At 47.5% G+C, this 25,893-nt stretch overlaps 1 protein-coding gene across 1 annotated transcript in view; it reads left to right on the forward strand.

Annotated features, from left to right (window-relative positions):
- The first annotated feature begins 574 nt into the window (after positions 1-574).
- CDC40 (cell division cycle 40) overlaps positions 575-25,893 on the forward strand; it is an 85,095-nt gene continuing 59,776 nt past the window's right edge. The window contains exon 1 of the mRNA XM_088460413.1: positions 575-787. Coding sequence (XP_088316539.1) covers positions 620-787 — 168 coding nt within the window. The 5' untranslated portion in view covers positions 575-619. The remainder of the gene's footprint in view (positions 788-25,893) is intronic.

Consider the following 25,893-nt stretch of genomic DNA (forward strand, 5'->3'; position numbering starts at 1 on the left):
AATTTTGGCCGCACTGACTGGTTAGCGCATGCGTATAACGATCCGTACGCATGCGCAGTTGGGCTAACATCGCTCGGAACGAACGAGCGGCCGCTTACGAGCGGCTCTGAATCAGGCCCATAGTTCATAGGTTTAAGATTTTTTCAAATATTCATAAAAGATTAGTCTGCTCCCATTATAGACAATTGGCATTGTTTTTCTTCAGACCAGCTTGTCATTCCTTTTAGTACGTCCCGCTTTTATTCACTATACAGTTGGGACTACATTGGAACCAACTTTAACAGTTTTCTAGGTTTAGGGCATTTATAATTACAACTCAGGCGTCTTCCTCTTCGGACATACATACAGCACAAGATAAAACGACTCATGTATTAGGACCCTGGGTGTTCCCCATGAGGTACACACAGTGCCAGGGGTAAGGGGCGCCTGCCTACTGTGTGGCCCGTGTGGCCCGCATAGCTCAAGCACTGCAGTCCACTCAGCAACACAGTCATCCCGATCACTTTTTTTCATTCAAGTTCAAAACTTTATTAAGACTACACCAGGTGACACGCAGAGAATGGAGTTCCCATCGTCTCCTAATTTTCCTTCCGCCCACCATGCCTTGCGGCGGCGCTGTATGACGTTTTCCGTTGCCATCATGGCGGCTGTTTCTTCCCTAGTGTCGTACAGTAGCGGCTCTGATTGCGAAGTGGAAGACGAGGAGTCTGGCTCCCATCTAAAACCCTTGCCCCTGAATGCTGCATCGCTGCGGGCCGTGGACTCTGCGCCAGAGGTGGCAGTAAAGGTGAGTCAGTACCAAGGGAAAAGGGGTCACCCGCACTGAACACCAGTCGCCTGCAGCATGATCAGCAAGGTACCGGTGTGATTATAGTAGGTACTTACAGCAGGAGACCCGGGATGGGCAGCTCGCTAACGCACATACTCATAGCATCTCTATGTAAGTATAGCTTCGCCCTGCACGGATATAAATGTCCTGATTACAGAATAAATTACACTTACCGGTGGCCTCAAATGTACCTATACACTTGCAATGCTTTACAACAGAGCTCATACACTTGTGTATCTTAAATAGATTAAATATAACTGGTTGGCGCTGTCATAATTATATATACAGTACACCCTGTGTATAGTGATGACATGCCAGAACGGGTGCAGTAGGTATTATCGCCGACCGCAAACCCCAGCAGCCCGGCAAGGGTGAAGATCCCGATCGTACCTAAGCTAAGTATCGCTAACCTGATTCTACCCCATAATACTCCCTTAGGGGTGGCCTAACCCTAACCTCCCCTCGGGGGGGGGGACCCTAATTCCCCCCAGGAGCCCTAAAACTCCCAGCGAGAAAGCTTGCAATGCAGTCAGGATGAAATGTGCGGTATTCAATTGTTTCAGCGCGCTTGGGGTGCTATTTAATTGATGCTGATTATCGCGCCCATAGAGGTTGGGCTTAGCTGCATAAAGCAGCTTCACCCGACCAAAGTGCAGGGTGCGATCGTGGAAAAGTGCAGTTTGGGCACCCGAGCGGGTCACTTTTAGTGAATTTCAACTCGCACCCCCCCTTGTGCAATTGAATAGCTCCGTCGGGTGCGAATGGGAGCTGAAACAACTTAATTCCACCCAATGTGCAATTCCATAACGGCACATTGCGTCAATATCGGGAATTGAATTCCCCCCTACAGTGGGAGTAGTACACCACAGATTAACCTGTATCAAATAAAAGTGTAATTTGGCTGGAGATAGGTGCTTGTGTGCTTCCACCTTCCCACACTGGACAATTCAAGGGAGACCTGTAGTATCCCACACTACATTCTGAATAGTGTTATAAAGGGCTGTGCTGTTATGAGGGCGCACTGTTTAGCTCAGTGCCAGTTGCGCTGCAGTTATTGTAAAATGCATACTAACATTTGGTTACAGTCTTGGTCTGTGTTTTTTTAGTGGAATTAAATGAAGATATCTAGTCAAAATGAGTTAAGATGCCATTTGTTATCTGATTTTGTAGTTAAATGTTTTTTGATGTATGCAGATATTTTGTATGTGTGGAGGGCGTGGAAATGTTCGTTCAGCTACCTGCGCAAAGTATGTTTGAAATGAGAGTGTGTGCAAGGTGGAAAAATTATATATTAAATACTAAATAGTCATTTCTGTGACATTTTATTGTTTCCTCTGTACACATTTTGTAGTTCCATCTTTCTTTTCCAGGGGTGGTATCAGGCACCTGAAAGTGGATGTGCACCTTCAAATGTGATTACTGGACTATTCGATGTAGTTCTGTAAATAAAAACAACATTTTACACATAGTAGCCACTGAATGTCAGCTGCTTTCAGTTTTCAGCTCCAACCCGCCGCTTTGTAAATATAGCCCGAAATTATAGGATATTTTATTCACTAGTGGGTGAATTGAGCTAGAATTAATCAAGCATGGCATCCAATGATCCTGCTACAACTAGCAAAGTTTTTCTATCCAAACAATACTGTATCATTATCAGTAATTCATCCTAATGTTAAATTGGCATATGACAATGAAAAAAAACTATTTATTCAGGAGAACATTGTTCTAACATAAAAGGTTGAGTTTTGAACATATATCAGTTTACCATTAATTTGAATTTCCCATAATGATATACTCTTATATGCTTTGTACTCAAACGAGAACTTCAGTAAACTTTTACCTGAAGAAGTCAGTCAGGAATGGTTTTGGGCTGTAATGGTGCAAGCGCAACTGATGAACCGTTTAACTAGTTGAATGGTAACTCGCATATAATTTCTTCTTCGCATACCGACTAAAATTTACAAGCTCAGTCAGTTTATTATTTATCCAGAATAAACTGCTGTTGGGAAATCAAAATGACATTAATTTGTCATCTTTCAAAAAAAATTATTTTATTTTGTTTACTTGATTGTATTGTGTTTTATGTTGAAAATCCATGTCCACAATAGACTGAATTGTGAGTCTCTGATGAATAAAATTGTATATATGAGAATTCTCAGGTACGTCACTGTGTAATTAGAGAGTACCTAACCTGCAGGTTGGTGTAATCAATGATCCGTATCCCGCTTGATGATGGATAAGTGTTGATATCTCCCCGTGGGGATGTCAGCTCAGTAGCTAGACGATTAGAACAGCATTTCAGGGGGGATTTCTGCAGTCTGGTGGATCGATGTTATTGGCAATCCATGTCCCACAAATTGTGATGTGATGTAGACTGGTGGTATCTCCCAGCGATGGTATCAGCTCGACCGCTGAGCAACTTAGTGCGTGATGAACGGGAGATCCTATAATCCTGTTGAGGAATATGACCAGGGTCCAGCTGGTTGGTTTGGAGACAATGGTATGATTTGTCCAGTGAAAGGTGCCAAGTCTTAGTCCAAGATATGCAAGTGGGGTCCTGCCTAAGGTGTTTCCCTCTGGGCTGTAGGTCCTCCAGTAGGTTTAGGGCTGCGGTGTTGGGTCTGACAGCGGCTGTAGAGCACAGGATACGTGGACAGAATCCCCGGACACTGGAAAACAGAGATTGTGCTCACAAAGCCACACCTCGCAAGTGCACTGTTGTCTTACATACAACTGCCTCATGATTAGCCAATTTAAGGTAATTTTATATACACATTGTTCAACCATTCCCTGCACATTAATCTGAAGTAGTTTGCGCTATCACCTCTTTTTCCTTCAAGTGTAGGACCCTAACCTGCTTGAGAGACTTGGTTGTGTGATGTGTGAAAATAGGAGTGTTCTTTTCTGCTCCAAGACAACGCTCTAATTGGACAAGATTTTTGCTGTGGAATGGAAAGCCAATTGTGAATTTAGCCTATGCTGTGCTTCAGACACAGATTTATATGCTGACTGTAATGCCACAATCAGTGGCACTGATAAATCATCTGCTGTATAGATCTCGGCCAGATGTAGCGCCCTCCACAAGAAAAGTCTACTGTATATTTGGCACCATGTGGGGCACAGCCTAGAAAATAAAATTAATTGAACAACCAGTAACTGATTTGGGTTTTGTACTAGCATGCTGTCTGCCTATAATATAATTGACAGATGGACCCAATGTAAGCTTTGCACTTTGATGCCGAAGCACTACCAAGTAGAAACTGGAATCCATGGTGGAGGCTCTTGGACTGAATGTGATTCTTGGTCTTTCTCCGAGTAATACTGGTAGGGGAGCTAGAGGGGAAGCCGGACTGTAGATAGACAGTAATTAGTTAGACAATGTCTAGATCGACCCCAGTTGTTAGACAGTCAATAGATCGACAGGTACTAAAGGTCGACATGTAAGAAGGTCGACAGGTACAAAAGGTCGACATGGAAATGGTCGACACAAAAATGATCGACTCTCTTTTTTGGGGGGGGTTAGGCACTTAAGATGAGCCAGTGTCCAACGTCATTCCCTACCATCCAACGTCATTCCCTACCATCAAAGTGGGCATGGAGGGGGAATAAATCCATGTGGCGAGCCACCGTGCCCGCAGCGTGACGAGCGAAGTGAGCCCGCAAGGGTCCGAATTGTATTTATGCAAAAAATTATTATTTTGTGTTTAAAAATGTCGACCTTTTGTACCTGTCGACCTTTTGTACCTGTCGACCTTTTGTACCTGTCGACCTTTTGTACCTGTCGACCTTTTGTACCTGTCGACCTTTTGTACCTGTCGACCTTTTGACTGTCTAACAACTGAGGTAGATCTAGACATTGTCTAAGTAAATTTTGTCTATCTCTTATACCACACCCAGCTAGAGGTGCACTTTTGTTTGTGTTCACAGTATGATTCCTTTGCAGATGCACCCCTAAACTCTGAAAACACCACCAACTCCAGCAGGACTATGGAAAGCTAGCAAAATACCTATGTACACTACCGTTCAAAAGTTTGGGGTAACCCAGACAATTTCGTGTTTTACATGAAAACTGACATTTATCAAATGAGTTGCAAAATGAATAGAACATATAGTCAAGACATTGGCATGGTTAGAAATAATTATTTTTATTTGAAATAATAATTTTGTCCTTCAAACTTTGCTTTCGTCAAAGAATGCTCCTTTTGCAGCATTGCAGACCTTTGGCATTCTAGCAGCTCATTTGTTGAGGTAATCTGAAGAAATTTCACCCCACGCTTCCTGAAGCACCTCCCACAAGTTGAATTGGCTTGATGGGCACTTCTTGCGTACCATACGGTCAAGCTGCTCCCACAACAGCTCAATGGGGTTGAGATTTGGTGACTGCGCTGGCCACTCCATTACAGACAGAATACCAGCTGCCTGCTTCTTCCCTATATAGTTGTTGGATTATTTGGAGGTGTGCTTTGGGTCATTGTCCTGTTGGAGGTGGAAATTGCCTCCAATCAAGCGCTGTCCACAGGGTATGGCATTGCAAAATGGAGTGATAGCCTTTCTTATTCAAAATCCCTTTTACCTTGTACAAATCTTCCACTTTACCAGCACCAAAGCAGCCCCAGACCATCACATTATCTCCACCATGCTTGACAGATGGCATCAGGCACTCTTCCAGCATCTTTTCACTTGTTCTGCATCTCACAAATGTTCTTCTGTGTGATCCAAACACCTCAAACTTTGATTTCTGTCCATAACACTTTTTTCCAATCTTCCTCTGTCCCATGTCTGTGTTCTTTTTCCCATATTAATCTTTTCCTTTTATTGGCCAGTCTTAGATATTGCTTTTTCTTTGCCATTCTGCCTAGAAGGACAGCATCCCGGAGTCGCCTCTTCACTGTAGACGTTGACACTGGCGTTTTGCGGGTACCATTAATGAAGCTGCCAGTTGAGGACTTGTGAGTTGTCTATTTCTCAAACTAGAGACTCTAATGTACTTGTCTTCTTACACAGTTGTGCATCGGGGCCTCCCACTTTTCTTTCTACTCTGGTTAGAGCCTGTTTGTGCTGTTCTCTGAAGGGAGTAGTACACACTGTTGTAGGAAATGTTCAGTTTCTTGGCAATTTCTCGCATGGAATAGCTTTCATTTCTAAGAACAGACTGTCAAGTTTCACATGAAAGTTCTCTTTTTCTGGACATTTGGAGAGTATAATCGAACCCACAAATGTGATGCTCCAGATACTCAAGTAGCTCAAAGGAAGGCCATTTTTATAGCTTCTCTAATGAGCAAACCCATTTTCAGCTGTGCTAACATAATTGCACAAGGGTTTTCTAATCATCCATTAGTCTTCTAACACACTTTGCAAACACAATGTACCATTAGAACACTAGAGTGATGGTTGCTGGAAATGGGCCTCTATACACCTATGTAGATATTCCTTTAAAAACCAGATGTTTGCAGCTAGTATAGTCATTTACCACATTAACAATGTATAGAGTGTACATCTGATTAAATAATGTTATCTTCATTGAAAATAAAAATGCTTTTCTTTCAAAAATAAGGAAATTTCTAAGTGACCCCGAACTTTTGAACAGTAGTGTACATTTTAAAAAATGTTTTGATTTCTCATGCAAAAAAATACACAAGACTGCATGTGGGTTTTTTTGTGTACCGTTCAAGCCTTTATTCAGTTTCTTTATTCAGTTTTTGGTGGCAACAACATTAGTGCCAAATCATGCACTCCATAGCAAATCCAAATGCTGAACATAATATAAATTGCAAATTGCAATTACTGAGGGAGAATGTGTTCAGAGTCACTAGATCAACAGACTTCAAGATAAGCACTGCAATGAGAAAGGCCAGTTGGATGTTCAGTTCTGAAGGTCATAACTCCAGGAAAACATAAATAAATTAGAAGGCACTTCTAAAATGGTTAGTGGTATGCATGACAAAACTGTCCTGAATAAGTAAACAAAAAAATGGCAGCTGCTCAATCAATCTGGTAGTATTTTTTTCAGGTGCATGAAAGGGAGGGGTCATGCCAAGTAGAAAAGGAAGGGGGGTTTAACATCCTATAGTTCCTCAGCACACTGAATTATACTATCAACAACATATGAACACTATATGGTAATAGAATTTCAGAGATATTGGTTGCATGCATTTGCAAATACATGGGAAGCTGCTAGGCCTCGTCGCGGCTTCTCTGTCACTAGCAGTCCCTAACACTAACTGTTTCACATCCGGGGCACAGAGCACCCCCCCCCTCCAGGGCATCACACGAAAATGAAAAAAGAGTGACAGTGCAGTGTAAAGTATAGATGTGTGCGAGTAATTAATAAGTGATGTTAAAGAGCTTCAAATATATGTGAAAAAGTACATGAGTAAAAAACAAACATACAAGGTGATGTGAAAAGTAACTTTATTAAGTGGTGATGCCCTGAGGAGGCCCAGCCAGAGTAGCCTCGAGGGCCCTACGCCCAAACGCTCACCCCAAATGCAGGGTTTGCAAAATACGCCTTATAGCGCGTTTTTACGCGCTATAGGGAGTTGCGGACCCAATTTTAAAACCTCAGCGGGTCCTGCGGGACCCGCTGTGTTGAGCTATGCTGGGTGCAGCAGCCTATCGCCGCCGGCGGCATCTTTTCAGCCAATAGCCGCCGGCGTCTTCTCAGTCACCGTCATGTGGCGGACCCTCTCCCAATCTCTGACTGACTGGCCACGCCTACCGCCCGGGAGCAGCAGCAGCGAGGCAGCGTCTCCTTTGCGCAATCACCCTGCTCCCAGGTCAGACTCTGAGTGATCACTCGTTGGAGAGCTGGGAGCGCAGCGCAGCACGGTGACTACTGGGGGCCCGACTCATACACCCCTATAGCAGCGCTGTGCGGCGGCCGCCGGGAGACGCCAGGTGTGTTTGGGGGTCTGCACTTGGGGAGGGGGAGTTGCCGGGCGGCTGTCCATACACGCCGGCCCGGGAACATGGAGTGACTTCTGTGACAGGCAGCCTAGCAGACCATCAGATTGGCTGCCTGTCACTACTGTGCGCCGGCCGTGCGGAGCTCAGTGTGGTGAGCAGGGAATGTCCAGAACCGATGTATAACGTGCTGCAGAGCCGACTGAAAGCTCCCCGCAGCCAGTGCACTGTAATGACAGGCAGCCGATCCGATGTCGCCGGTGCCAGGCCCTGGGAAGTCTGGAGAGCTGCCCCCAACACACTCAGAGTGTGTGTATGTGTGTGTATATATGTATGTGTATATATATTTCTACTTCAGGGTCCATAGGGTATCCACAGGATACCTTGGGGGGTATAGGTGTGACGTCAGTCGCAGGGCACCAAAGAGTTAAGCTTTCAGCCTCCCAGGATGCACTGGGTCCCCCTCCTATACCCCGCCCCCGATCCAAGGCACCTCAGTTTAGTTTGGTGCCCGGCCGGAGTCGGGTGCACCTGTTGGAGTGGGGGCTAGAAGAGCCCCTGAAGCATTTTCTTCATGCAGCTGTGGCTGCACAACTGGATGAACAGCATGGACAGTCAGTCCTGACGTCCATGCTGTCTTCCCTACACCCCGCCGGTACCAGAACGCCGGTACTGATCCGGGGATGCTGGTGGGCATCTGGGGTCACAGCTAGCAGTGACCCCAGATGTTCCAGACCATGGCCGGATTCAAGGGGGACAGAGGTAAGCAGCGGGGTCCCGCGGTGGGTCCCCGCTGATCACATGGTCCTAAGTCCCCAGGCAGGGGGCTCCCTGGGGACTGGCTGCAGCGTGGAGCCAGGCGACCAACCTGCGCTTCCACTACCCCCTGGGACAGCGGACCGCAGCAGAGCGGTAGCGCTGCGGCGTCCCAGGGGTTAAATGCATGCCAGGGGAGCGCGCCTTCCCTGTCTCACAGCCGGCGCCTCCCCCGCTGCACACAGCCCTCTCTGCACTGTGCTGACTGGCCCTGTGTCAGCGCTCCTCCCCCAGGCCAGCCTCCTCTCTGCTCCTCGGCGGCCATCTTCTCCAACGCATGGTGAACGCTGCTGGAAGCACTGGACAGAAGCATCGTAGTCTGGGTCCCCCCGCATACCTCTCCTCCGCTGTGGTCAGGTCTGTGTATGCAGCGCTGTGTCCTACCAGGCCCTGTGTCTGTGTAGTTGAGTGATCAGCGCTGTTAGTGCAGGAATTGATTTTCTTTGCATTGTATGTGACTGTGCTAGCGCTGCCTGTAACTTTTCTTCTCTAAACTGTCAGCTTTATTACTGTCCCTGTTCTTTCTGCTAAGCCCTTGCGGTGCGGTGCTGCAGGGTGGTCTCTCGCCTATTTAATATATAATTGGTGAGAGGGGTCACATACGTGGTGCCATCATGTCTGAAAGTGATTTTCCCCTCCGGCTACAGTGTACCACGTGTAAAGTACCGTTAGCGGAGGGGGAGGGTAGCGCGGAGGGCCTTTGCCAGCAGTGTTTGTCCATGGCGCGGCCTCTTATGGTTACAGCACCGGTACAGGAGCCGCCCTGGGCTTGTTTCGCTCAGGCGCTAACAGCTTTAGTGGGCCAGTTAGCTCCGCAGCCCGCGTTTACTCCGATGGGTTTGTCCCAGCAGTCTGTGGTGTCGTCACCCATGCAGGGTTTCCCACGACAATTGGTGGTACCCCACAGTCTCCCTATTTCCCCGCTCCCGGTTTCTCAGGAGCCAGCGTGGGTTAACTCCCTGACGAGTTCTGTACAGCACTTGTCGGATGTATTGCAAGGGGAGTCTCTGATGCGGCCTCATAAACGGCCGGTGGCGTCTGTCCGCTCCTTATGAGGATGACGAAGGGACGTCTGATGATGGGGAGATTCTGGATCCTTACGATCAGGAACCTCTCCATACTAAGGACGCTGATGCTAAGTCCAAAGTATATATTCCTGGACTTATTCGGGCGGTCCGCACAGCCTTGGTGATTGAGGACGAAGTTCCCCCAGCGGCTAAGTCTAAATATGCCTTTTTCAAAGATTTGAAGGGCGATGCCACAGTCTTTCCTCTTTCGGGTCAGTTGGTGGACCATTTAGAGGAGGCGTGGAAACAGCCTGGCAAAAGATACCAGCCGCAGAGACGCCTGGCGGTGGCTTATCCGTTCGCGGATAATTATTTTGCTAAGTGGGAATCCCCTCCACAGGTGGATTCTCACGTGACCCGTCTTGTCCGTAGTGCCACATTGCCGATGCCATCCATGTCCTCCCTTAAGGATGCTACGGACCGCAAGGTGGAAATCTGCCTGAAGTCCGCTTATTCCCTTGCGGGGGGGGCAGCACGGCCGGCTATGGCCATTTGCTGGGTTGCCAGAGCGATGGAGCACTGGGCGGATTCATTAGAGGCTTCTTTTGATTCCGACTGTCCGGCCGAACAGGCGGAGTTGATTGGCAATCTCCGTGATTCGGCCACTTACATCAACGAGGCGGCTCTAGACATTAGTACTCTGGTGTCTAGAATTTCTTCAGCAGCGGTAGCTGCTCGTCGCACCTTGTGGCTGCGATCCTGGAAGGCGGACGCAGATTCCAAGAAGGGTCTGGAAGCCTTGCCGTTTACCGGAGAAGTTCTCTTCGGTCCGGATCTGGATAAGATTGTGGCCACGCTGGCGGCAGCCAAATCGGCTTGTCTCCCGTCGGCCACTGCTCCTTCTGGTTCTGGACCATCGTCCTTTCGGTCATCTAGGGCCCAGGGCAGGCCCAAACCACAGTCGTTTCCTCGTCAGGCTGGCCCTAGGAAATCGGTCAAGCCCCGGAAGCAGGCATGGAGTACCAGACGTCCGGCCCCCAAGCCAGATGACAAGCCTGCGGCCTGACGGTCCGGGCCTCCCTTTGGGGGATCCCAGGGTGGGAGGCCGCCTGCTGCAGTTCGCCCAGTGTTGGTCGGTCACTACGACAGACACTTGGGTTCTCGAGGTGGTCTCCCACGGGTACGCCCTCTCCTTCCGGCACAGGCCCCCGGCTCGATTCTTCACCACGGGTCTACCATCAGACCGGAACAAGGCTACGGAGCTGCGGAAGGTATTGCACACTATGCTCCAGGCTGGAGTTATAGTGCCTGTTCCATTCTCCCAGAGGGGCCAGGGTTTCTATTCAAATCTTTTTTTGGTACAGAAACCCAATGGGTCGTATCGTCCGATTCTCAACATCAAAGCACTCAACAAGTCTTTGCGGGTACCGAAGTTTCGGATGGAGACCCTACGGTCCATCATTCTGGCGCTGAAACAGGGGGACTACATGGTGTCATTGGACATACAGGATGCTTACCTGCATGTCCCTATTCTTTTGCGCCATCAACAGTTCCTCAGGTTTGCAATTCACAGCGACCACTTCCAGTTTTGGGCGTTACCTTTTGGCCTGGCGACAGCACCACGTGTCTTCACCAAGGTGATGGCGGTCATGGCGGCTTCTCTGCGGCTGCAGGGAGTCCGCATGTTGCCGTACTTGGACGACCTGTTATTGGTGGCGGGATCTCCAGAGCTCCTGTTACGCCACTTAGACCTGACCATTGCCCTGCTGCAACGGCACGGCTGGCTAATCAACTGGCAGAAGTCCACTCTAATCCCGTCTCGGAGGATTCTGCATCTTGGAGCCTTATTGGACTCGGGACAGCAAAAGATCTTCGTGACGGAGGAAAAGATCTCTGCTTTGCAGTCAAGGGTGCGCAGTTGTCTGCACAGCCGCCAGGTGTCTCTACACTCGGCGATGAGGTTACTGGGCTCCATGGTGTCGGTGTTCGACATGGTGGAATATGCCCAGTTTCACTCCAGACCTCTGCAGCACCTGATCCTGTCCAAGTGGAACGGGCTGCCTCAGTGTCTGAAGTCCCAGACGATTGTGTTCACCCCGGAGGTTCGCCTGTCCCTTGCTTGGTGGTTACAGACGACCCACCTCAGCGAGGGACGTCCGTTCTGGATTCCAAATTGGGTCCTGTTGACTACGGACGCCAGTCTTCGGGGCTGGGGAGCAGTTTCGGGTCCACATCTGTTCCAGGGCAGGTGGACTCCGACAGAAGCGGAGCTTCCAATCAATATCTTGGAACTCCGTGCGGTCTTCAATGCTCTCCAGCAGGCACATCGGTTTCTCCAGGGTCACCCGGTACAGGTCCAGCCGGACAACGCTACCACCGTGGCCTACATAAACAGGCAAGGAGGAACCCGAAGCCGGGCGGCTCTCGTAGAGGTGTCTCGGATCCTGGTTTGGGCGGAGCGCAATCTTCCGGCCATATCAGCGGTCTTCATCCCGGGAGTGCTCAATTGGGAGGCGGACTTTCTAAGTCGCCAAGACGTTCATCCGGGGGAATGGTCCCTGCACCCGGACGTTTTTCAACTACTGGTGGACAGATGGGGTCTTCCAGAGATCGACCTCATGGCGTCCCGGCACAACAACAAGTTGCCGGTGTACGGGTCTCGCACAAGAGACGAAGGGGCGTCTCTGGTGGATGCTCTGTCCGTCTGGTGGACGTTCCGGTTCGCATATCTGTTCCCTCCGGTCTCCCTTCTTCCACGGGTAATCCAGAAATTCAAACAGAAAGGAGGGACGCTCCTGTTGATAGCTCCCGCGTGGCCCAGACGGCACTGGTTCTCAGACCTTCAGGGTCTGTCCGTGGACAGTCCTCTGCGGTTGCCGCTACGACCGGACCTCTTGTCTCAGGGTCCTTGTTGTCACCCGGACCTGACTCGGCTGTTTTTGACGGCGTGGCTGTTGAGACGGCCATGCTGAGGTCCCGGGGGTTTTCCAGCTCTGTGGTGCGTACCATGTTGCGAGCTCGGAAACCGTCTTCCGCGAGGATATACCATCGCGTGTGGCATACGTTCTTCCAGTGGTGTCGACCGAGAGGTTATGCACCGCTGGCGTTTCGTCTGTCTCGGATTCTCGCCTTCCTGCAAGCGGGACTAGATCATGGGCTTCGCCTTGCTTCTTTGAAGGTACAGGTTTCGGCCCTATCTGTCTGGTTTCACCGTAGGATTGCTACAATCCCAGATGTGCGCACCTTTATGCAAGGTGTTGTCCGCATTCAGCTGCCCTTTGTTCCACCTGTGGCGCCTTGGGATTTGGCTGTGGTCCTGAGGGCTCCCCAAGGACTGCCGTTTGAACCACTGGGCTCAGTGGATCTTAAATGGCTAACAGCTAAGACTGTTTTCCTTCTGGCTATTGCTTCGGCCAGACGTGTTTCTGAGTTAGGGGCTCTTTCTTGTAGACCCCCTTTCTTGGTTTTTCATGGGAACAGGGCAGTGTTTCCCAGTTTCATGTTAACGAGGAAATCGTTGTTCCAGCCTTTAACTCACCGGGTCTTTCCGTGGGTGAGGCCTCTTTGGATGTTGTGCGGGCCTTAAGGACTTATGTTGACCGCACTTTTTCGTTTAGGAAGTCGGACGCTTTGTTTGTTCTCTATGGCTTCCGTAAAAAGGGTTGGCCTGCTTCAAAGCAAACTTTGGCAGCCTGGATCCGTATGGCTATTTCTGAAGCTTATCTTCATGAAGGCCTGCCGGTTCCTCCTTCTGTGAAGGCTCATTCCAATAGGTCTGTGGGTCCTTCATGGGCAGCTCGACGTGGTGCCTCTGCAGTCCAGATCTGCAAGGCTGCTACGTGGTCCTCTGTCCATACCTTCGTGAGGTATTACAGGTTTGACACCTTCGCCTCTCAGGATGCTTCCTTCGGGCGGCAGATTCTCCTTTCAGCACAGGAGCGTCCGCACCCTTAAAGGATACTGCTTTGGGACATCCCCAAGGTATCCTGTGGACACCCTATGGACCCTGAAGTAGAAAATGAGATATGGTAAGAACTTACCTTTGTTATCTCTATTTCTACGAAGTCCATAGGGTTCCACAGGACTCCCGCCCTGTCGCACCTGTGCTGCAGATGGGCTTTGCTCTGGTCACCGGTTTTCTGTCTCCCTCTGGTGAGAATGTGATTCTTGTATGTGTCCAGATCTTTGTTCTCTCTCTTCCTTCTCCTCCTCCGGCCTATGGCTTGGTAACTAACTGAGGTGCCTTGGCTCGGGGGCGGGGTATAGGAGGGGGACCCAGTGCATCCTGGGAGGCTGAAAGCTTAACTCTTTGGTGCCCTGCGACTGACGTCACACCTATACCCCCCAAGGTATCCTGTGGAACCCTATGGACTTCGTAGAAATAGAGATAACAAGGGTAAGTTCTTACCATATCTCATATTGTATATATATATATAATTTATTTATCTCAACTCCAGCCCTTCGTGTGCCTCTGCCCCAGCCCCCAATGTGTGTCGCTGTCCAGGGCCCCAGCCCCCAATGTGTGTCGCTGTCCAGGGCCCCAGCCCCCAATGTGTGTCGCTGTCCAGGGCCCCAGCCCCCAATGTGTGTCGCTGTCCAGGGCCCCAGCCCCCAATGTGTGTCGCTGTCTAGGGCCCCAGCCCCCAATGTGTGTCGTTGTCTAGGGCCCCAGCCCCCAATGTGTGTCGTTGTCTAGGGCCCCAGCCCCCAATGTGTGTCGCTGTCTAGGGCCCCAGCCCCCAATGTGTGTCGCTGTCTAGGGCCCCAGCCCCCAATGTGTGTCGCTGTCTAGGGCCCCAGCCCCCAATGTGTGTCGCTGCCTAGGGCCCCAGCCCCCAATGTGTGTCGCTGCCTAGGGCCCCAGCCCCCAATGTGTGTCGCTGCCTAGGGCCCCAGCCCCCAATGTGTGTCGCTGCCTAGGGCCCCAGCCCCCAATGTGTGTCGCTGCCTAGGGCCCCAGCCCCCAATGTGTGTCGCTGCCTAGGGCCCCAGCCCCCAATGTGTGTCGCTGCCTAGGGCCCCAGCCCCCAATGTGTGTCGCTGCCTAGGGCCCCAGCCCCCAATGTGTGTCGCTGCCTAGGGCCCCAGCCCCCAATGTGTGTCGCTGCCTAGGGCCCCAGCCCCCAATGTGTGTCGCTGTCCAGTGCGCCTCTGCCCCAGTCCCCATGTGTCGCTGCCTCTGCCCCCCCCCCCCTCCCCATGTGTGCCTCTGCCCACTCAGGGGGAAGTGGGCAGATGCTCACAAAGGCTATCTGTGTGCCTCTGATTGGGGAGCCCTACTTGTTTAATTTATACTGGTCCCACATATTCTGAAGTAAGCCTGCATCCACAGTGCTCTATCCTTTGTAGTTTGGCAGCGCTGGACTTTTCCATGTGATTCAGAGTCAGCCCGATCCTGCATGACCCAGAGACGGTGATGTGGTTATTTAGCCTCCAGCTACAGTGATGCAGTGACACAGGACGGCAGGCAGCAGTGCCATGAAGTTAAATCAATGTGTTTATAATTTTTCCAATGGGGGCCAATGTGTTGGTTTTTTGTTTTTTTTTATTATCCTATCGGGGCCAATGGTTGTATCTTTTTATCCTATCTGGGCAAATGTGTTGTTTTTTTCCTACCAGGGCCAATGTCATCTGCTACATGCTTCATGGGATTTAGATGGGACCCAGAAAATGTCAGATAGGACCCCGATTTTTTTAAAGTGAGGGGTCCCTGGGACCCACATTTTTTTTGGCTCACCGTGATCACTGCAAATGTAATATATACCAATTAAAGCCTCATAATAAAGGCACATATATATTTTCGTGTGATGCCCTGGGGGGGGAGGGGTCCTGGGCTGGACGTTTTTTGAGGTGCTCTGTGCCCTGGACGTGAACCCGTTAGTGTTAGGGACTGCTGGTGACACAGTAGCCGTGATGAGGCCTAGCAGCTTTCCATGTATTTGCAAATGCATGCAACCAATATCTCTGAAATTCTATTATCATATAGTGTTCATATATTGTTGCTAGTATAATTCAGTGTGCTGAGGAATAATAGGGGGTTAAACCCCCCTCCCTTTTCTACTGTCCTGAATAAGTGTCTTTTACTCAGAGAAGCCTTGAAATTCCGCTATTTATCCTTTATACCAGGCCTGGGTGATGTGTGGTTTTTCAGGTGTTGCAGGACTATGGACCCCATATTCTGATAGCTGGATGGTCGTGTTTCCCCTGCTATGTATTCAGCAACTGCACATCTGCTTAAAGATGGGTGGAAGGTAGTCTATACCATCTGGAAACAGCGTTCATTCCCCTCGCACCTCGTTCTATTGGGCTTGGCAGACCCTCTACTCTGTTGTGATGGAGTTTTCATATCTACAGGGAAAGTCATTGTATATTTTTCTTTAAATATAGTCTTAATTTAAAAAATGAACTCCAGAAAAGAGAACAAATCTTAGTACATAGAGTGTGGGAGTTTTACCTGGACCTTTAAAGATAAGAAGTTTAACAAAGGAAGATAAGCTAAAGAACTAGAGGACATGCACAAAGTTTGAGGAAGAATTACTTTACTGAAAATGTAGAAGATAAATTGATTAGCCATCCAACATAGGAGGTAGAAGTCAATATGATAAATTTTAAATATGCTTGGGAATTCAGTTACCTTGCAAAGCTCTATAAGTAGCCTTGTGCGATGTGGGCTGCGCTATAATTGGCAGATACAGACTATTGGCATTTACATCAAAGGCCAGTATTACCCATGTTTTACCATAGCGCCATCAGCAAAAGTTCTAGGTTGGAGTATGGGATGACTAGACCATAGTATAAAGCTTGGAGTATGGGTTGACTAGACCATAGTATAAAGCACAGCATTATATTGGTCCATCTTGCAGAAACTCTCAAATTCTGATTTTAGATGTCCCCTGAGTCCTGTTTGTTGTGGATTCTGCATCCCTGTAAAAAATAGTGTCCACCCTACAATTCTGACAGCATCTTGGCTAATCAGTTGCCTGCTGGCTCATGGCAGAACACACTTCCAGATAGTTTCCCTTTTCTCCCACCTTTTATGTTTGGTGCTGCAGTCTGCCTAATGCACAAATGTGAAATTTATTTAAAATTCCAATTAATTTAAAATGCATTTATCATAAAACATTTTTTTTCAATCTTTTATCTTCCCCCTGGTTTTCCAATAGGAAACATCCGTCTGAATTGTACTAACCACTTGTGGTCCTGGGTACTGGCTGCAGTAAATGGCGGCTGCACATCAGTTCTAACTGGTAGTAGCATTAATGAGGTGCCGGGGGGCTTGTAGTAGCACCTGAAAATTTAGAGTATGCATTGCTGCATGGAAGGCAAAGTACCATACTGAATCTCAAAGGGTTTTAGTAGTGTCAGCAGGGTCACTGGCCAGGGATTTACATACCATGTCTCTGGAGGCTGGGGTTTGAGACCTTTGAGTTACTATAATTTGGAGCAACTAGTAGACTAGTTTTTAGTGTCTGAGGCTTTGAGCAAGGTTTGCATTAAAATAAACCCTGCAGGAGTGACCTCCCTCATATACAATTTGGAATCCTTTAGATCCTGCAAAACATTGAAGGACCTCCTATGGGCCTGATTCAATTCAACGCGAATTGAATAGCGATGGGAAGGAGCTCCCGGTGCTATTTGATTCAGTGCGCTGTTAAGCCCGACTAAGGATTTCTTCTCGCATCCCTCCTGGGGTGCGAGCAGAAATCTGACAAAACTCCTGGCGCGTTGCTGTTTTCTCCCCTTACAGCCGCGGAAACAGTATCGTGCTGGGCAGTTTAGTCAGAGAATGTCCGTTCTCACGACTAAACACCATGTTTAAGGCGCAAGAACCGGCATTCTCTGACAAAACAGCATGCTGAATTGAATAGCTCCTTGCCGGCGTTGTTCAATTCGCATTGAATTGAATCAAGCCCTATGATCATATAATCTCAAAATTCAAACATTTGGAAATTGGCATAAAATGATGCCTGAACTACCCTAAAACACCCACAGGCTTTTTTTGCACAATCTCTGCCCCATTTGAGCTGCACGATTCCTGGCTATACCGCCAAAATCAGTACAGTTGGATGGTTATGTAATCTGCTGCTCATGCCATCATTGGAACTTTTTTGAATTAGGAATTTCAACCCCACTAAAATTTGTCCTTTACAACTCTGAAAAAGGGCAGAACATACTTACTATTGGGTTGTTCTTACTCGATTTCGCATGCACTTGGATTGTTTTAAAACTAGGCTTAGGCTGGTCATGATCTGGACGATTTGACCACCTGACGGCACATCCTTGCATCAAAAACCTAAAGATTTTATATCTTATGATCCAAGCTTAATAATTATTTAAAAAATTCACTCCTATAGTACAATTTGCAGATATTGGGGGCGATTTAAATGTTAGCATTGGTGGCTGTCAGTGCTGTTGCCCAATGGAACAATTCAATTGTTGCTCTGTTCGGGCACGATAGCTAGCAGCTCCAGTATTTTTGCTCACCCCCTGAGGAGGCGAGTAGAAATATGTTATAATTCCTGGTTTTGGACACCCAAACTGCTGTTTGGGTGCACTAACCAGGACTTTAGACTGATTTAGCTGCGGTCTAATCAGCATGACAGCACGATAATAGGCGCCCAAAAACAATTGAATGCAACATTGTGTCTCCATCAACAACTTAAGCCACTGATTTTGGGATTCAACATTAAATCGAAGCTCACATTGCCATACGAAGGGGCCAAGTTTCCCCATCAAGAGTTTAACAAAGACAACTCTTAAAAATTATAAAATTATACTCACGATGGCGTCTGGTATCCTTGAAGCTCGATAAATTAAACCCTAGTGTGTCTCCTTTGTGCTGGCATGGTTTAGAACAGAGCAGTGGCGTAAGTTCGTCCCAGACACCCGGAGGTAAGTTATATTTTGGTGGCCCCCCGGTCACAGCCACTGCCACTGTAATGTAGCTTTTGCAAGCGGATACACCTGCGGTTGCACATAGAATACAGGTACGACAGAGAGTTGTGGATGTCACCATACGTGTCACGCTGACAAAGAAGCTGCTGAGGAGCAGCAACACCAATGAGTAGGGACAGGCTATAGATAGACGGAGGCAGCAGCTGATGGTCTGACGCGTAGCTCTCCAATAGTGTATGGGGGCTTCTCAGGTGCCAGGATGAGGTGCCGTGCATTGGGCGGCCATGACGGTACACTCCAGGTGCATAGTTACAGCCCTAAGTGGGGTGAATATATTGTGGGCAATGGAGGAGGTGCCCCTTCAGTGCTGGAGACCGGCAGCAGGCGCCTCCATTGTCTCCCATAGTTCTGCCCCTGGTACAGAGGTCACAGGATGTGTAGTCTCTAAACATTGCAGTAGCCCAGGAACTCTAACTCTCCTATCTTCAGTACAAAATATATATATATATATATATATTGAGTTTTTATGGGTTGCAGCTCTTTCCTCTGAGGGCAGGTTTGGCGAACCAGCTGTGAAAAATCTGGAGGAAAAAAGAAGCGTCTAATAGTGTATATTATCCAAGTGCAGTGAAAACAAACTCAAATTGTGCCACATATATGCGTACCAGATAAAGTCTGGGGGGGGGGGGATTCAATTGTTTTATCAGTGTTTTTACCCGTGATAAACATGTTTAGGTGTGATTAAATGTAGTCGCTATTCAATTGTACATTTTTTTTTGGTCATGATAATTGTGATTTATCACGCCTAAATTTCAGCCTTTCTGTAACATGGCCAGGGTGATGATAAATATTGGTCGATCTATTTTTCACTTTATCACCTATTCTCACCACCCCTAGAGGGTGTGAGTTTTGAATAAAAAGTTTTTTAATATTACAGTTTTATTAATAATTAACTGCTATGCTATTTTTAAGGGTGAATATAATTGATTTAATAAAATATTTCAATAGAATGACTTTTTGTAGGGACAAAGTACAGGGAAAAAATAAGCTGGGTGGGGAGTGGGAAGGTGATCAGAATGTAGCCGATGGGTTGGGTATGAGATCCTGGCTGTCGGGATGACGCTGGTCAGAATACCGACAGCAGCATCTCTGCACCCTTAAGGAATCAAGGTAAGTGTAACCCTAACCCCTATCCTAACCCTCCCTCCCCGGTGCCTAACCCTAACCTCCCCATAACACCCCGATACCTTCAGGATGCCGGTGGTCGGGACACTGGTGACTGGATCCCGACCTGTGCCCCTGGTAGTGGTCCCCCTATGCAGTGCCCCCATATACAGTACCCCTTATGCAATGCCCCCTTATACAGTGCCCCCCTTAGAGATCCTCCCTATGCAGTGCCCCTTATAGAGTGCCCCCAGTCTTCCCCCTATGCAGTGCCCCTTATACATTTCCCCAGGTAGTGGTCCCCCCTATGCAGTGCCCCAGTATTGTTCCCATGATTTCTCAGAGCTCCTGCAGCATAAGCAATGAATGGATGACACTCACTTTAGCAAGTTACTGGAGGGGCAGCTAAAGTCTTCCCCTCACCCGGGCAGCATTGGCATGCGGCAGCGCTAGAATATGTGCAGAGACAAATGTACAGCAGCAGTCCCTGGTATCTATGGATCGTTGTCCGATGCTATGCATAGAGGGAAGCTGCGCAGTCCACACTGTATCTATGGTCCGGAGTGAGGGTCCTTGCAGATAAACACATCGCTGTCACGGGCAGCTGGTGGATTAGCCGGCGCCGCTGACAGTTATCGGTGAGCGTGCCCAGGACACCAATGGGTAAGTTTCGCTGGCGGGTGGGCATGGATGGAGGGAGAGCGGGAACACAGCAGCGCGCACTGCGCAGAGAAGAACAGTGTGGACGAGAAGAAGTGAACATCGCCGCCCACCAATTCTACACGCCCACAGAAAAGTAACAACAAACTATTGAATCACGACCTAACCAGCGTAATGATTAGCCGTGATGATGGTATAGAATACAGGGCACAAAAATAAGACGCCCTAACTGAAACAATTGAATTCCCCCCTTGGTGTAAGGTAGTGTAATACTGTAATATTCCAAGTGGTGATCTCAAAAGTTTCTGTGAAGAATTCTGTGACTTGAAGCAATTCTTTGTGAATATAATACGAGCGAGTGAAAATAAATAATGAAAATGTGACTATAGCTCAAGTTGGTTTGGGCTGGACACATAAAATACAATAAATAAACTAAAAAAAAGTAAAACACTAAAAAACAGTTGACTTTGCCATAAACATGCACCAATTTTGGTGCTAGAAAATGTTTGGAAAGTCCATATAGTTCAAAAAGAAAAAGGAAAAATCTCAGTCCATGTATCAATTGTATAATTGATTGGACAATATGGTGCCAAAAAAAAACGGAAGATCCTGTTATATGACTGTCCCAAGATAGTGGCCCTACTAATGCATACATTTTTTGTTTCCCGATGTTTACTCAACAGTGGAGCGCACATGGATCGCAAATCCGGAAGAAACTTCAAGCCGGCTTGATTTGACCGGAAGTAGCGTGTACCATAGATCGCACGTGGTCCGAGGCTTCAGCGATGGAGCCCTGAATTGTAGTGAGCTGTCTCAATCTGCACTGGCCAGCATCTTCTGATTACTTGTAGAGTATTTTGTGCAAATAGATGGTTCCGGCCTTCACTTGAAGTATATTGCTTCTGTCTGTTGCTTTGTCCATAATCCTCATTTAAATAGTGAATAAAAAGATGGAAAACCATTATAGAAATCAATAGGAACAACCCCATAAAAACAGCGCATATATGTAAAGTGCATACAGTATTCAGATAAGTTATATATACAACATCCTCATTAATAAACATAACACTTTAAAAATATATGTGTATATATCCTTATTTCTATTATGTGCAATAGATCTTATCTGCAACTTTTTTTGGATGCCCCAGCTCTAATATTAAATCCATCCTAAGAAACACACAATATATATGTCCTTGGTTTTTAGGGGGCTGCTTGTTCGCTCAGGGTAATCCCTTGCCACTGGATGGTTTTTGATGGGGTTTTCATTATTCTATACAGCATTGGTCGAGGAAGGTTTAGGTTTATGAACCATTCATCTGTGACAAAAGGGAGCCGAGCAGTCACGATTTTAATGAAACAAGTCAGAAAAAAAATCTTTCACCAAGCTGCTCTGTAGGAGCTGGCCAAGGCGCTGAAACTGCAAGAGAGCATCTGAAACTGAGCCAATCAGAGATAACAATGTGCCCTGTTGCTTAGCAGCAGCCTAGAGAGCGGAGGGAGTCGGGGACTGAGCAGGGTCACGTCTGAGGCAAACAGAGTGAGGGACAGCCTCCAGCGAACCCATGAAGATGCCCTGATGCAGACACAGTAGCCAGGAGAGGCATAGCCATCAGGAATTTAATAAGAAACAAACAACCATTGGAACACCATCTAATGATTCCCATTTGATGGTGCCACCATCAAATGGTAAAAACACTACCATCAGAACAAAACCATCAATGGTTAGTAACCATCGGATTCTGATGTCCATTCCTACGCTGAACCTGCAGGCGGATTCCAGCCACCACTCCTCCATGAAGTTCTCCCTCTCCAGCGTGATGTTCCCCCTCAGCCGCATACCCTCTGTGAACAGGTGGCACCTCCCATGGAAGTCGGTGCTGTTTTCGGACACGGGCACCACAGCGAGTAAGATCGACAGGAAGCCCAGGAAATACAGAGTACATTGTGCAAAGAGGTATTGCTCATCGTCCTGTTTGGGAGCTGGGAAGGGGTGCGCATGGAGGCTGCGGTAATATGCACAGGTACCCCACCCCCAGGGACATGCTGCTGATAATGCTTACGGTAGCTGGAATACAAATCTCTCATCCATGATCTTTCTGCCCTTCCCAGCACATCCCAGTGGCTGTGCCCCCAGCCAGCTGCAGGGCAGCAGCAGTGGGGTTGTGGTGACTCTGGTGAGATAGAAGGGGCTGTGGATAAATGCAGGGGGCAGTAGTTAGAAACGGGACTGTGGTGAGATGCAGGGGACTGTTGTGACATGGAGTAGATTGTTATGATAAGGCGAAATTGCTGTACTCTCATAAAATAAAAGTGGGGCATGCTCCCAACTGCTATGTAACTGTACAAGTCTTATGGATAACCAGGCCATAACTGTTATTTACTGGATGTGTTTCTAGATTTTTATTCTATCCTCTTGAAAGAAATGAAGAAAAAAAGAAACAGACAAACATTACTTTCAACCAAAACATGGGGGAATTTTTTTTTTTGTACTAGCAGGTGATTACATGGGAATGTCAAAATGCGTATAAGATGTATATGCAGAAATATGGGCCTAAATGTTTAAAACCTATTCTCTGCAAAACTATCTGTTCTTACTGAATGTTTGCAGCCAGTCTGGTTTACTGCTAGTAAGATTTTTTTTATTTATCATTTGGATAAGTGTTTCTGTAACTTGCTATTGGAAAATGTTCTTTTTGATGGAACAGTGGAATTTTAATTTGTCACCTTAGCAACATGCTGCTAAGTTAAAAGCCGGTCTCCCACGCTACGCAGTTAACAGCTTTCCAATTTGTGGAGGCTGATAATTCATTGCTTTGCAGTACATCTATTGTAAACATGACATTTGATGGATTTGAAATCTTATGGAATGTATGCTACCATTATAGATTTGTAAAAAATAGTAATGTTGAGCTGCAGAGAGCTATGCTTTTGTATATCCTCCTTGTCACCATTTTAAAATTAACATAAGGCAGTGGTTCCCAAACTTTAATGAATCACGGCGCACTAGAGTTTCAGCATATATTTCACGGCACCCCTATGCCAAAAGATTTATTGAAATTGATCAAAATTATGAAATTAAGTAAATTGTACTTGCATGTCATCCTTGGCTTCAGTTATGACAGGGTTGCACTTCTGTTTGTGCACATTTTATTATTGGTAGACGCCAGCCTCTCACATATACCATACTCTCCCACCCTTCCCTATGCCATGCTTTCTGAGAGCCCCCAGGGCTGCTGTAGAAAGCCATCAGGGTTTGTCAGAAAAGCTTTCTGTGCCACCAGAAGGGTTTTCTTGTTGCTTTAACTCCAATTCAGCACTGCCCATTCTTACCCTCTCACACACAAGATATTTGTTCAGGTTGGTGTATCTCTCTGAGATAACTGCATGGTTTCCAGACTGAGTGAGTGTGCACTACCATGGGGCACTACCTACTTTGTTGATAGTCTTGAATGGGCTAGATTTTGGAAACTTTATGCCACTTAGTACCCTTTTTGCATATTTCACTGTGGTACTGTATTTATAAAGCTATGCGATTTTATTTCCTTTTTCCATCTGGGGGATGCAAGTGGTGGAGTCGGACACTAGCTAATTGAAAACTGGCTCCCACCCCCTATATAACCCCTACCCTTCTATCCTAAGCTCAGTCTTGCTTTTAGTGCCTTGGACTAAGGCACTGGCTAGGTCCTAGCTTTTAGTTAGGTTTTATTTCTTTTATTTTGATGTTTGGTTTGAGTGCGTGTTGCCTGTTTCCAGACGCTAACCGAGTGGGAGTTCTATAGATTAGAGGTCTGTGTGAACCTGTATCCCACTCTAAAGACTGCTCCTGAGAGAGTCACCAAACTACATAGTCCCTGGATTTGTCTCCATGCCAGACCCACGTCTGAGGGAGCCGCTGGCAAAGAGAAGGGAAGCTTGTTACAGAATGTGTAAAGATCTTATTGCCATTATGTACTGCTTCCCGGCACACTGCTTTTTAGCAGATTGGCCGGGTTTGTTATTACTCACAATGCACTGTAGAGCTGGCATGTGTCACACCTCCCCGGGGCTTCTACAGCACCACGCCGCTTTCAGTCCCCGACGGTTTCCTTGATGGATTGCCAGAGGGATTACAGAGCAGCAACATGCTGCCGGCTTTGGTGAGAGAGAAGCTTGATGGGTTGCAGCGCCGCTACATGTGTGGTCACACAGCTGGTGACGTCATCATTCCAGGTCGCGGGCAGTCTTCGGGGAACGCTGGTGGCTATGATTAATCAGGTATCCTGAGTGAACAAGGTGCCACGCCTCCCCCAGCTATTTTATTTTCAGCAGCTCACGCGGCTGCAAAGCCATGCAACAATCTGATAAGAGCGACTGAAGTTCTGTGTGGAAGAGCTCACAGCAGATTCTGGAGGATGGATGCTAACAAGATAAGCAGTTAACTAGGATTATTACTTTTGTATATTAACTTGGTGTTTTCTGGGCTTTTAGTTTATTTAAGCACCTTTTAATGCTCTCTCTCAGGAATCTAGGCAGTAATATACAGGGGTATATAAGATTTGTTTTACCTTTTGGTTTTTGCAAAGAATTTGGACTTTTAAGAGCCATGGAGTTTTGCATTAACATATGGGTGAATAGAGGGCCTGATTCAGAGCCGGACGCTAAAATTGGAGCGGCCTCCTGGCCGCTCACATAGCTATGGGTGACCACCCACAGCTTATGCGAGCGGCCAAAAAGATGGTCACGATGGTCTTGACCATCGCGACCATCGGGCTTGCGACGAGACTCTGCGGTAGGGTCTCGCTGCCGCAAGCCCAGGAGTGCTTTTGCCTCTATCAGAGCCAAAAGCACACCCACTGACATCACTAGTGATGTCAGTGGGGCCGGCCCCAGACGGTAGGTGTTCCCATGGGAACCATCGACAGTCACTCACCATCGACAGCACGCCCCCTTTGGTGCAAGACCCATAGCGACGGCTTCGCCGTCACTATGTGGGTCTCGCGCATGTGCACGACGGAGCTACCTCCGTCGTGCTCATGCGCACTAGGGCTCCATCGACCCGCTTTCGAGCGCTCAGTCAGGCCCAGTCTTAAGTAGCCTCTCCTTGGTTTTTGCTATTCAATCAGTGCTACACTTTTTTCATGGTAATTAGGTAGCTATCTGTATTGAATAGACTTGTCTTGTCTTTCTTTCTGAGTATGGATAAGCCAGACAAGGGTTCTAAAAAACAGGGATTACTGTTTGTTTATACTTGTATAAAATGAGAGAAAAAAATTGCCAAAAGGTATGGGTTGTTCACAGGGGGTTTGATCACTGGGAGGTTCGGCTGAACAGTCGTGATGCCTGATTGAGCCAGGTCTATGTTTGAGGCCATAGGTGAATTACGTCACTTTCAGGAAAATAATATGATACCCTGTGCTCAATTTCCTGGATGCTCCTATTGCTAGGTTAGTCAGGAATACTGTTATTCCCACAACACCGTCTGTAACTCCAAATGATCCTATGGATAAAACTAATGAGGCTGTACTTAAATCTTTATTCACTTTGTCAGGAGTCTCGCTGCATCCTATTCTGGCCAGCGCCTGGGTGATCAATCCCTGGATGAACCAGATAATTACTGTTTTTCAATCAGGGGGCTCGATT

The sequence above is a fragment of the Taudactylus pleione genome, unplaced genomic scaffold, assembly GCF_031769625.1.
Source record: "Taudactylus pleione unplaced genomic scaffold, aTauple2 ptg000046l, whole genome shotgun sequence".
NCBI lineage: Eukaryota > Metazoa > Chordata > Amphibia > Anura > Myobatrachidae > Taudactylus > Taudactylus pleione.